The sequence below is a fragment of the Papilio polytes genome, unplaced genomic scaffold, assembly GCF_000836215.1.
Source record: "Papilio polytes unplaced genomic scaffold, Ppol_1.0 DF822178.1, whole genome shotgun sequence".
NCBI classification, from domain to species: domain Eukaryota; kingdom Metazoa; phylum Arthropoda; class Insecta; order Lepidoptera; family Papilionidae; genus Papilio; species Papilio polytes.
In genome coordinates, this window is record NW_013527026.1 from 4,150,740 (window position 1) to 4,164,281 (window position 13,542).

Consider the following 13,542-nt stretch of genomic DNA (forward strand, 5'->3'; position numbering starts at 1 on the left):
GTACATTCTAAATACAAACATGAATACAGCGTATTATTCATATATAAACGAAATAAAACGCCTTTCCGAGTTGGCTCTAGAACTAAAGTAAAATGAGAACCATCAGGTAAAAGTTTTCGCTTTGCGCAAAAGTTTGTAATGTGAACACGGGCCCGGGGCGGACTCCCTCGGGATACCGTACATGCATGTTTAATGGCGTCCTAGAAAGGTCAAGAATCTTACTGCGAGTGGAAACGGCGAATACATTAAAAGCTCTCGAGTTGATAGTCTGTAGAGCAGAGGCCGGCCACGACGCGACCGCCTCTTTTCAACTTTGACGAGCTGACGCCACACGGACAGGTACTTTGTAGCTGTCTCTCAAACAAATTAATTGTGTCTTAGTTTGAACAGAACGTGGAAGTGCTCCGAACAAAGTTTCGGGCAAGGTACAGAGTAAAATTACAGGCGCTGCCAACTTTATATTACTCTGCCTCGAGTCGTTTTGTTATGCCACGAAAACATTGCAAATTGTAATAATTTAAAAGTTTTCAACTCGAAACGTGATTTCCCAAATGATTAATGAATCTTTGTCGTAAGATAGAAGTTTGCTTGTTAGTGGATTAAGTTGATTAAATTTAAAATATATTATAGGTAAGTTGGAAAATTCAATTTTACTGTTTAACAGCAAATCTTAGCGCGAGAGACTACTAATCTCTCTCTTCTCATCTCCCTTTTGTAAGAATATTGTCAATGGTAAAATTTAATTGATAGAAAGGTTGTCTCATAAAGAATAATTACGATAACTAAAAGGACTAAAATATACATTGAAGGAAAAAAATCTTACCTTTTGGGGGATTAATATGCAATGCGCTTCTGAATAGACTTTCTTCATCATGCCAATCCAGATTCCTGCGCAACGTGCAACCGCACATTGTCAGCAAAGTGATCATCAAGGTGAACATAAATATTCTACATCGTAGTTCATTCCGATTCCAGTTTCTCGTCAAAGAACCTGCTCCTAGTCCGAGTAATAAACAAAATCCGATACTGGGAATGTAAAGCACACGCTCCGCAACAACAAAACCCACGTAGAATAGAATATTACTAGCCGGCACGAATGGTAGCACCATAAATGCGACAAAAACAATAATAGACGCTTGTGTCGTGCTATACACGTACTTCTTAGCTATTTGAACTTTTACTTTTTCCTTTTCTTTTACTTTTTCTTGTGGTTTCACACATATGCAATTAGAGTTATGCATCATTGTGTTATTATTATTAATTGTACGACAAACATTTGTATGATCCATTGTTAAGGAGTGTTTACATCCGTTACATGGGCATATTGATGCTTTACTACTAACATTGTTAGTTATAACTGTTCTTCTTTCAATTTCTAAAATTTTCATTTGTTTCTTGCAATTATAATTCCATTTCGACTTAATTTTCAGAGCTGCTTTCTTATAAAATTTTATCTTTTTATCGTGAAATATTTTTATTTGCATTAAAAACGCTCGCCACGTTAATTTCGATAAAACAAAATAAAATATGGCGGATGATATATTTCTCGGATCAGAGATTGTCGTTATCCTTGGTATTGAATCCATTGACCAATCGAAGCTTAAATGGAATGGATACAAGAGGAGAAAAAAATTAAACACTGGCAGGTACGCGAAAGTGTAAAGTCGAGTAAAAAAAGACGGGTCCCTTGCTGTTGGGTTGTCCGCAGTAGCGAAAGGCGATGGATTCCCTTTGAATTTCAACCTCCAGAAGAGGAGTATACAACCGCCAGTTCCCAGCGCAAAAATGCTTCGCCATCGATACTGAAACAAAAGAAAGTTTTTGTTAAAACAATCATTTTCAACATGCTGTAAACAATTAAAAGATAAACCCTTAAATCGTCATTAAGGTACCTGGCCAAAACCAGTTAAAATTACGACCAAATTTCCTGGTAAATACAAATTCAACAAACTTCCAAATAAAACCTTGATAAACATGACATATCTATTTTAAAGTTAAAAGTCATTTCCAAATTTCAAGCAATAAAAAGAAACTTCTAAGAATAAACTATTGTGTATTGTTAAAGTTTTTTTTTTTCTTAAAACGCCTCAGAGTAAAAGAAAAAGTTTTACCAAGATTGATTGATCGCTTCACCGAGGATATTCGTTAATATCTGTCAGCCGACTGAATACAACATGACAAAATGTTTTCGTTTTTTAATAAATATCCGTAATTGTTTTAAAATTACTGCCTTAAATACTTCTAGAAGTTTTAAAACCATGTTGTCATAACGATAGATTATGATTCGCGAATGTTTTATTTAAAGGTTCCAAATTTGAATTTAGAAAATGTAAAATTGTGTTGCCATTGTTATTTTTGTGCGGAAACAAATAACTATCGCTGTTGTAGTTTTTATTTTGTAGCTGACAGTTATTTAGTTGGAGCAGGTTTAAAATCGTTAGATTTTTCTATTTATTTACTACATTCTTATTATATTAGATCATCGAGTTCAGGTCATCAAATGATTTTAAAAGGAATATGTTTGTTTAACCAATACAAAATCATTCGAAAACTATTAGTAATCAAAAGAACACATGGAACATATTTGTATTTGTTTCATCCGATACATTGCTTCATATACCGACTCTTTGGTAGTTTATTAAAACCATAGCGTTCATAGAATGGACGGCGTTTCATTTCAATACACCATGGAAAAGGTCAGAATGGATGCAAAACGAGGATAAAAACTTCAGTCGAATTCTATGCGGATATAGCCGCTGTGCAGTTCAATATGCGACTATTAATCCGTGTTTCATTTTTTTAATACTTTTGATATAGGTACTAGGAAATCAAAAGTCGACAGAAATTAGTCGATATAATATAGTCCATACTACGTGCTCAAAGTAGAAGGAACAAAATACGATTAAAAAATTAAAGGTACAAGATTTCTTTACATAAATTAATGATATACTACGTTAAAAAGAAAGACTTGTAATTCAGTTAAATTTTTTTGTCCCAGTAAATTTTTCTATTTACAAACCACTTAAAAAGGCGGTAGAATTTATCGCAAAAACTCTATCGACTGCCGCCAACTCAATTACAAGCTCGATTAGTTCGTAACGCGGTGTATTTTAATACATTTAGGGCGTTGTTATAAAAGTTTTGTCAGTGTTATTTAGTAGGTGAGGGAATCGACACGAGATGGTAGTACGTTGGCTTGTTAGTTGCGGAAAGCCGGTGGAAAAGATTTATGAAGGTAGCCGGGCGTCGCAGCCGGCCCTGGGGAGACCTTTGTGCAGCGCTAACGACGTCGGTTCGAATATCCAGCACAATTTACACCCGAGACCTTACAGCGTTAAAGAGAAAAATGTAAAAAATTGTACTCATAAAATTGCAAGACAGGTGAAAATTTTACGATGTGAGGACTATGATTGAATATCGTCGATTTAGAGATTTCGATAAAAAATACACAGCTAAATACACCTCTTTGAAGCTAATATTATTATTCTGTAACGAGTCATTAATTTGAATAATCTTAGTTCAAACAACAAATAACAAAGTTATTTTCTATCGTTACATAATAGGCGGACAATCTAATTGCAGTCAAACTAAGTTAACAGTAAGTTTAAGTCAAAGCAAACGTCTAATGAAATAAGCGAGCGAAGACAGGCTAGTTTCATACGAAGGCAACAAAAGGAAGTAGAGCAGTAAAGAACAGTACTACTGCTACTGTTTGGACGCAAACGTTACAAAAATTATAGTACTAGTACTGCACTCTTTACTGCTCTGCCTTTTTGTTTAACCCTCGTGTGAAACTAGCGTAAGGCCAGACGTCAACGGGGCGCTTATCTGGAAAATATAGTGGCTGGGTGACATTAGCATCCTCGCCTTGAACACCGTCTCATTTGCCAGGCCCTCTGACAGATGTTGTTAACAACTTACTGATGTATTACACGAATACATCGCAAATATTAGTAATATTATAAATGCGAAGGTTTAGATGAATAGATGGATGTTTGTTAGCAGGTAACTATACATCTAAACTAACGCATACTCTGCTTACTTAATTCAGTTTTATTATTCCACGCAGACGAAATTGCGGGCAACAGTTATTTTTTAATTAAAGTAAAGTGTAGTTACTATACAGAATTTCTTTAATTAAGTAATTATTTGATATTAGATACGATTTAAAAATATTAATTACATTTCAACAGCAAGATTTAAATATTACATTGAATTGATTTTGATTTAACTGTAGAATGAATTAAGTTTATCTTATAAAAGTAATAATGTAAATATTTGCAATAATTTCAAGCAGCAAACGTTACTAAATAAATAGTGTACCTAAATCCATATTCATTAGCTTTTCAATTACATAAATAATGACTATTGATTTAAAGATAGAGTACATACTAACCAATCTATTCATTCCCATTTCAAATACTCCTAAATTAGTTAATAAAACACAAAGAAATTATACCAATTTCATAATGATATTAAAAAAAACATTAAACTCCATTTGCTTTTTAAATAGCAAAAAGAAAGTCTGACATTTCAAATCAACCTAATGTATTTTTTTCATAAAAATATAACTGTGTTTTGTCATATTGAAACACGATAAAAGGGCTTGGCAAGTTGTGGGTTGTTATTAATTGAATAAAACCCTAACAGTTAAATGTTGGAACATTCCCCAGAGATTCAAGTTCGATTCCTTATGTCGTTATTGTTAATTAAAAAGTATATTCAATAATTTTAACAGAACATGTTAAAAGAGTTAAAGAAATGGTTTGATGTCTTAAAATGTAAACTATATAAGTATATATGTTTACATTGTAAGTGATAAAATTCTATGTATAATCGTACTATTAAGTGAAATGAAAAATAATTAGGAAAATCTAAGACAATTTGTAACAAAAACGTAAAGACAAACCGTTATCTGTTCCAATTTAAATTTTATGTTTATAAAATGAAGGCGAAACAAAAACATCGTTCTAATCTTTGATCAAAACAGTCGTTCTTTAGGTCGTAAGATAAAATCAATGAACCTCGGCATCGCGCCGAGCAGCGAGCAGTGACTTCGGTGCCCCCCTCAGGATATCTCTCGCCGGTGGGGATTACCTTTGTTTGTTCCCTGAGTCGGTACAAAGCGAACATTCTATTGACATTGAATGTCACTGTAAATACTCGGTGTACCTTTATTTACTGAGTGGACGTATTATCTACGCCAGGGCACGTCCGCTTCGCCTCAAGCCAACTAGTACGTTGTGGTAAATGCACACCTATATAAGCTATTTAAATCCAATTTAACCATAACAAATAAATGAATGTTTGCTCTTTGTTAAATAGTATCTTCGGAAGAGTTCAACGCATCGTGATGGAATTCATGAAAGATGTAGAGTATAGTTTGGGATATTACATAGACTGCAAACTTTTTTTCAAAAGCTAGTAAATGTGTTTTTTTATAAAATACAAACATCACTTGATAGAAAAAAAAGCAATTGATATGATATTTACTTCCAAGTAATTTAAAATTTGGATTGAAATTTGTATTTTTACGTTTTTGAATTTCGATTAAAATAAACGAAAAATAAATATCATTTAATAAGTAGAAAAAGTCACAAACAAAATTTCTTGGTAAAGGAATCGTCGAATCATAATTACTTTTACCTTTCCAAACGAAATATGTCAAAAATTTTCAAGTCATGTACCTACTTGTAATTCTAAATTACCCCAAATCGTCATTCTGAGGAATTGGAAAAGTATGTAGGTCATGACTATAAATAAAACATACCTTTAATTTTTTTGTAAGCACTTCACTGAAGAAGGAATGTGCAGACCGGGCGATACCTTATTTGAACTTTCGTGTACAATACTCGTTAAATTGTGCCGAGTTAAAATATAACTTGAAAACAAGCCGCTTCTAAATTGATACTTTCGGTCGGAAAGGTATGAAAAATTCGTAATAAATGTGTATTACGAACTTATTGAGTAATACCAAAAATTACATGTCATTTGAAAACATATTTAAGAATCCACGTCAAAATGATTCTTGTTTCATGATTTTTTAATTATAAAATTTGAAATGTTATTTTGAGGACAAAAACCTGTTGTGCCGACCCTAAGGGAGTAGGATAAGGATGATGATGATGATGATGATGATGAAATATTTCTGTTATTAGTAATGTTAAAAAAAAACCTTTTAAATACTTCTCTGAAATATCTAAAAAAAAAAGGAAGAATGGTTTTCGTTTAGCATAATTACTTTAAGATTAAAATGTTTAAACTTTTTCTTTGAAATAGTAAATCTTTTTTAAAGATTTTTTAAAATCAGTTCCGAAAAGTCTAAATGTAAAGAAAGTTTGCACCGAGAAGTGATTTCATAACTTTAAAATTGATGATTACTTTATAACATACCTTTTCCTGATTTTTAAAATTCATCACTGATACAGAGGAAATCGTTCACTAAGCTATAGCATTGAAACGATTTTATTTTGAACGTATTGACTGTTTAATATTTAATGTAATAAATGAGACAAATAAGTTCGTATTTTCATCGGACTTGGAGATTTTTTTTTTAATGGATAACATTAGTAGACTTTTGCTAATTTACTATTTTTTTTTATAACATAAGGTGGCAAACGAGCAAGCGTCCACCTGAATCCACCGAAATGAAAAGCGACCGCTGCCCATAAACATCCGCAATTGCAGATGCGTTGCCAATCCTTGATTGACGGAGGAGGAGACGCACATAAAGAGGACATTTTCCCTTCCTATACGTCTTCTCCACCGTCAAATCACACTTTTCTTTCCCATTCTTTCCTCTTAAGAAAAGGGTGGAAAGGGAAATGGACTAAAATGGACATAAATAAAAATAAACTAAAATAACTACTAAATGGACACCACACACATCAGACGAAACGCGGAATTGCTTCCACTTCACACCTGTTTTCTGTGTGTCCTTTAACCATTCCAACCAAACTCTAGGATTGTCCTAGGATATGGTTCACTACAATTGCCGAATGGCGGGATTCGAACCCTCGACCGCAAGATCGGTAGTCCGTACCCCAAACCATTAGGCTATTGGCGCTGTTATCTTTATTTAAAGTGTATTCACAATTTAAATGAAGATACAACTGAAATAGCTCTAGACATCCTTTAGTCGATATCTGGAACCGTAAAATTAACTTTTTAAATAAACAGTGAAGTTGAAAATCGACCTTTTTTACTTAGAGTGGACTTAATGATATTATCTTCTCTCTAATTTGCAGTCAAAACAATGTTTTTTTTTATGTTTTACATATAAATTATAATTGAATAATTAATAGCCACCCGAATGAGATTGTTTAGGTGTCGAGCTACGCCTAGAGACAGATTAATTCAAAAGTTTATCGTACAGATACAAGATCCAGTCTAGGTTGCCATCACTATTTTTCTTACTTTATAAGATGACCATATTCTTCAATTTATGCCTTACTAAGAGTATGACGTTTATCTTAATATTTATCACTGCAGATTAAATTCAAGTGCTGATGGTTTTATGGTGAAAAAAAAAGATATAATCAGACTTCGATTATTAAATCTTACTACCTTACTAATGTTATAAATGAGAAAGTTTAAATGTATGGATGTTTCTTAGAGTTTGTAGCCTAAACGTCTAAATGGATCTCGATAAAATTTGGAATAAATTCCACGCAGACGGAATCGCGAGCGAAAGCTAGTTAAATACGAAATTAAAAATATCTGATTTTAACGTATTATGTTATCATACTAATATTATAAATGCGAAAGTTTAGATGGATGGATGGATGGATGGATGTTTGTTAGAGTTTGTAGCCTAAATGGCTAAACGGATTTCGATGAAATTTGGCATAGACGTAGAGGATAGTCAGGAAGAACACATAGGCTACTTAGATTTCTTTTTAATTTCACGCGGACGGAGTCGCGGGCGAAAGCTAGTTCAATATAAAATGTCAACATGTCACATTTGTTATTCCTATGAACGCTCATAGTAACACAGAATTGCAAATTATCTGAAAAACAACGGAAGCTAGCGCATGGAATAGATTTGGTGGCACTAAATTAACCAAGACTTAATGCTCCGTATGTTTTATGTAGACCCCAGTTAATGAAGACATCAAGAAAGTAGATCATTAAGACATACCCGTATGCACATATTGTATAAAATACGGAAACACATTTCATGACTATTCTATGTTTTCTCTGTTCCGTGTTTGAGCAATTCCGTCTGAAATACGAGGTCATTGTTGGTGGCACCGACGGCGACGGTGTCAGTGTGAAGGGTGGGGCCAGGAGAGGGCGGCGCTGGCACAGCTCTCGGAGCGAGGAGTGCGCCCGACGTATTACTGTTGCACGCGCACGAGAGAGAAATAGGACGCCAGTGTAGAGTTCCTTTTAAGTAATTGTATTTTATCTATTCTTTTCCGCTTGAAAATTGAATAGGAAATTTTTTAGTCAAATTTTAATTCGAACACGCCGATAGTTCGTGTTACATTGAATAAAACCATTGCGGTAATTTGAGTTGATTAAGCCATTATGTAACATCAATTTGGGAACGTTTAAAGTTAATTAAACGTTATTTGGTTGTATGAATAAAGGATTTATTTGTCTTTTATTTTAGAAAATTACTTTTATGTGGAAACATGACTACAGACAAATGAACTCGGAAGATAGGGATACCTATGTAGGTATGAATACGTGGAATCTAGTTTATTAAATTCTTAATGAAGAAAATGCAGAAAGCAAAACTTTACGATGGTTACAGGATACGGCAAAAAACATTTTTACACCCATCACCCACTCACCACCAATACTATGCTATGCAGCAATTCAAATCAATCTCGAAATACACTTATATTTGACCATGTAGCTTTTACAATAGAAAATGTAAAAACCAATTAGTTAAGTAATAACAAAACGAACTCTTTAATATGTGTAGTATAGATTGTAACCTGCAGTTCATTTGGTTAAGTTTACGATATAATACGACTTCGTCCGCGCTCACCTTTGCGTGTTTTCTCATTTACGACACGAGCGACGGCGGAAGCGACGGAGGTGGCGGTGTTAACGTCTATTAAATTACTGGATCCCATTGCACGTATCTCGGCATTCAGAGCAAAACAAAAGACGAAGGAAACGCCTTTAAACTCACGCTCGTAACTTCGCACCACTGCCGATTTAATACCAGCTACGCTTGTCTACTCCAACTTTTGTATAATTATACCTAACGTTCCGTGACATTAAATTAACTTTTTAATTAGATTTTTTCTATAAAGTGTTGTTGAATTAAATTACCACAAACGTTAATGGCTGTACGCGCTCTTTAGCACTGACGACAAGTGTGTTTTTTGCAAAAGATTATGCAAAAGCTTTAACGTGATTGAAATATTTATGTGGGAAAATTAAATTACAAACGTTGAATTTACTTAGTAAAAAAATGTACTTTAAAATACGTATTTAGGTAATATTTTTAAAAGAAAAAAGTGCTCTAGTGGCGTATAATAATTTACATATTTATTGAATAACACAGAATGATCTTCATTTTAGTAACAAGATCAATATTGGTATTTAAAACACTTGATGGTAACAATAAATTGAAAAAAAAGTGTTAGAACGACAAAAATGAATTTGTAAAAACTTTATTTTTAAAATAAACTTGAAATAACAATTGTATTATGCAAGACAACATTCTAAAAATGGATTCAAGATAAAACACTTTGGGTGGACGAAATTTCAGTAAAAAGTAACGATATTATCTAATTTTTGACGCTGAACCCGAGGTAGTTGGGCTATGAACGGAGCGCAAAGTAACACAGGTGTGGAGCGAAAGGATCGGATCGACTTTCTTACATTCCCAACTTAAGGTACCATTCACAACTTTATCCGCAGTCGTTTCTATCGATTTTAGATTAAGGAACTTTGTAGGCCTAAAAATACTCCTTAGTAAATTTCTTTTTACAGTACATCAATTTCACCGAAACGATGTTAATTTGAGTTGTTGTTGGCTCCAATTTGTACGAATTACAAATGCAGTACGATTAATCACAGACGAAAAAATAACTTTTTATTATTAGTGTTGTAGATATATTATAACTACAATTACTGTTTGATTAATATTATTTAAATCTTGTTGGATACATTTATATGTTTTAGAATATCCATATTTTAAATTTTACAAAATTATAACACCTGGCTTTTTAAATTTTTACACGTCAATAAATAAATTTTAACAGCGCCTGTAAAAAAGTAAACCATAATTGTATTCGTAAATCTGAATGCGGACGTTGCCGAGAGAGTACGTGCTTATGATCGTCGTATTCGGATATAAAATTTATATTTTATCTGTGCCGTTTGGCTCCTGCACAACAACTGTTGAAACTCGGCTGTAAAACAGATTGCTCGACTCAAACATATATGCATATGATAAATGCATCCCGTATACAATCGTATACCTACGTAGAAATATTTTACTTAACGTTATAATTTCTTTTAACACAGGAATACTTTCAGCATTGACACATTCATTATCGCTTTTGGAAAGGTCTCTATTTTACTGCTAAATTGATGTGTCTTAAATGATTAACCACGCTTTAACTTAGTTTTTATTTATTGCGCGCGGCATTCTTTTATAATTCTACAGTATCATGTTTGTTTGGATACGTAGTACGAGTAGCTAGCCAATGATCCGCGTCCGAGAAGTATTGATTATTCAATTCAGAATTTAGAACCTATATGGTGTTAATTTTTAATCTATTTTGAATTCTTTGCTTATTAATATAAGTCTTTTTTTACAACATTCATCTTTGATATCGTAGTTCGTTTCTATGAATAATCGGCCGTATAGAATTTATTGCGGGAGCTTTTGAGTGAAGTAAAAAGATCGGAACAGGACGTTTATTAACAGCTATGTTTCTGAGATGCTCGTTTCCGGCTCTTTGTGATAACGGCGCGCCGCTTCTTTCTGTCTTTTGAATTGAAACGTACGTCGAGCTGCAATTGTTGAGAACATAAAGACTTCTTTTTAAAACTTGAAGCGTACAAATAAAGATTAGTGATGTGCTCTTTTGTAATGATGATAGAAACTGCAAAGAAGACGTAAGGTACATCTAGATAAAGTTATTGCGTTCTTCAGAATTGACTACTTTAAAACATTTAAGTATTTATCTGGAGTCCCTAAACTCAGAAATATTTTGTAAAATATTATGTTCATAGTTTCTTTAGTACAAATTGAGTGTAACAGTTGCGATATCAAAGGGAAATAATATAAGGTAATACTTACACCATATTAAGATGGAGAGATGGCGCATAAGTCCATATATTTGCTCAATAGCGATTATATAACTTTCTTGGGGGCGCGAAAATATGGAAGCGTGGGGGACTTCGTAGAGATTTGATTTAAGACTTACCGACGAACAATTGCTGCCGTATTTTAATAAAAGGGGAAAGATTTAATCCGTTCTGAACGTTTTTTCACACGTTAATATTTTTACATATATTTCTGTCTATTGTCAAGTTTATATTTTGTCATTACTTTTTTATTTATTATATCTATACTAATATTGCAAAGAGAAAAGATTGTATTTTAACATATATTGTAATAACCCAAAAACTGAGCCGATTTAAAAAACTGTTTCATCATTAGAAAAGTAAGTTATCTGCGAGTAATATAGGCTATTTCTTTTACATTTTTTTTTAATTTGACGGGGACGAAGTCGCCAGCAACAGCTAGTTATTTATAAACATAGTACAATATACTTAATTATAATAAAAATCTATAAACTAATTGCGTGATTGTTCCTGTGGGTTTTAGGGCTAACATTTAGATCTCTAATACATTTCTATTACTCAACATTCAACCGTACATTCGTTAGATAACTTGGTGTCAAGTGTCACTGGTTAACTCTTAAAACTGAAAATGAAAAACTTACTTGAGATAAAATTATAATGTCAAATTATCACTGTAACATTGTTCATGAAAACTGTATATCGAAACACATATATTTCTATAACTTCTGTATATAAATATAATAAAACATTAATATTACCACAATATTTTTATAAGGATAAAGTAAGTGCTTCTTTCTTAACTCGAATTTACAGTGAAAATTATTTAAAACAAAAATGGAAATATAAAAAACTACATTGCAACCAGTCCAGACTAAATAACCACGCAAAACGAACGCCTGATACTCAATACTATCAAACTTTATAGAGAAAATTGTCCGTTCCAGTAACATACATGTTGTTGAGGGGAGAAAGGGGGACAGTGGAACACGAGGCGACGCAGCTGGCAGTCGTCCGAGCGGACGTGGCTATACATAGCACGCCCTAACGAAATACAAAATACCATTATTCTTCTCTAAAGACAAGGAGGCGTTCAAGCAATGTTATTTACAACCAGATTTGTTCCTTACCCCGGCGTACAGTTAAACGTTATTGTTTCCTTTTTGGATGAAAACACGTAGAAGTAAACCTGTTTACAACATTTAATTGCCCATGTCTTTCATGGAACTACTTATTCAGTAAATTATCACAAACAAATCACCTTTTTTATGTAATTATAGTTAGATATTATTTTGGAAAGAGGTACTCCAAATTTCACTAATAATATAAATGTGAAATTTAAATGGGTCAATGGAGGGATGTTTGTTAGAGTTACTACTGAATGGATGTCGATGGAATTTGCCATAGGCGTAGAGGATAATCTGGAAGAACACATGAGGTTGTAACTTTTTTTTTTAATTCCACACGGACGGAGTCGCGGGAGAAAGCTAGTATAGATATAAATGGATAATCAGCCTATATACGTTCTGGCGTATGTATCAAAACATAATATTCCGATTACAAAAAAGATATGTAAGTCATCATCCAGTTGCCCTTATCCCTTAAGGAGGGTCGGCACAGTATGTGCTGCTCTTCCATACATCTTTATCAGCCGTCATATCTGAATCAATTATATGTAAGTAACTAATTTAAAATAGTCCGTCATGTTAATGTACAATTTACTTTACATTTATACAATTCTAAAACCTACTAATGTTAAGTAAATAATAGTAAACAAACAAAAACATTTGCATCATACATACATACATTCAGCTTTATACGAGTCGCGTAACACCGAGAGCTAAAAGAGCAGTCGCTCGAGGCACCGCGCCGGATGGCAAAGGCGCCAAATGCGAATAACAATTTCAAACGAAAAAGTCAGAGCCACCTTTTGACATGCAGACTTATCTTGCACTCTCGTGACTATTCACAAATGAAATAAATAATCACCTATACTGACGTTTTAAAAGTTAAAAAAATTAATGCAATTTTAATAACAAAAATAACCATCGCGTTTAGTTTACGGAGGCATGAATCGTAGTATAGTACAATTTAATAAAAAAGTATTTTTTAAAAAATTACTACAAACAAAAAAAAAATACGACATCCCACAATTTTTCCCGACAATCTATTTTTATCGCTTCTGTTTTACGTAGTAATAAGCTACGATAAAAATTATTGAACATTAAATAACTAAAATAGAACTATAAGTATTCCAAATGG

At 33.0% G+C, this 13,542-nt stretch overlaps 1 protein-coding gene across 1 annotated transcript in view; it reads right to left on the reverse strand.

Annotated features, from left to right (window-relative positions):
* Positions 1-13,542, reverse strand: part of LOC106106777 (transmembrane and TPR repeat-containing protein CG4341-like) — a 38,788-nt gene that overhangs the window by 11,875 nt on the left and 13,371 nt on the right. Inside the window, exon 4 of the mRNA XM_013287433.1 lies at positions 824-1,802. Coding sequence (XP_013142887.1) covers positions 824-1,802 — 979 coding nt within the window. The remainder of the gene's footprint in view (positions 1-823; positions 1,803-13,542) is intronic.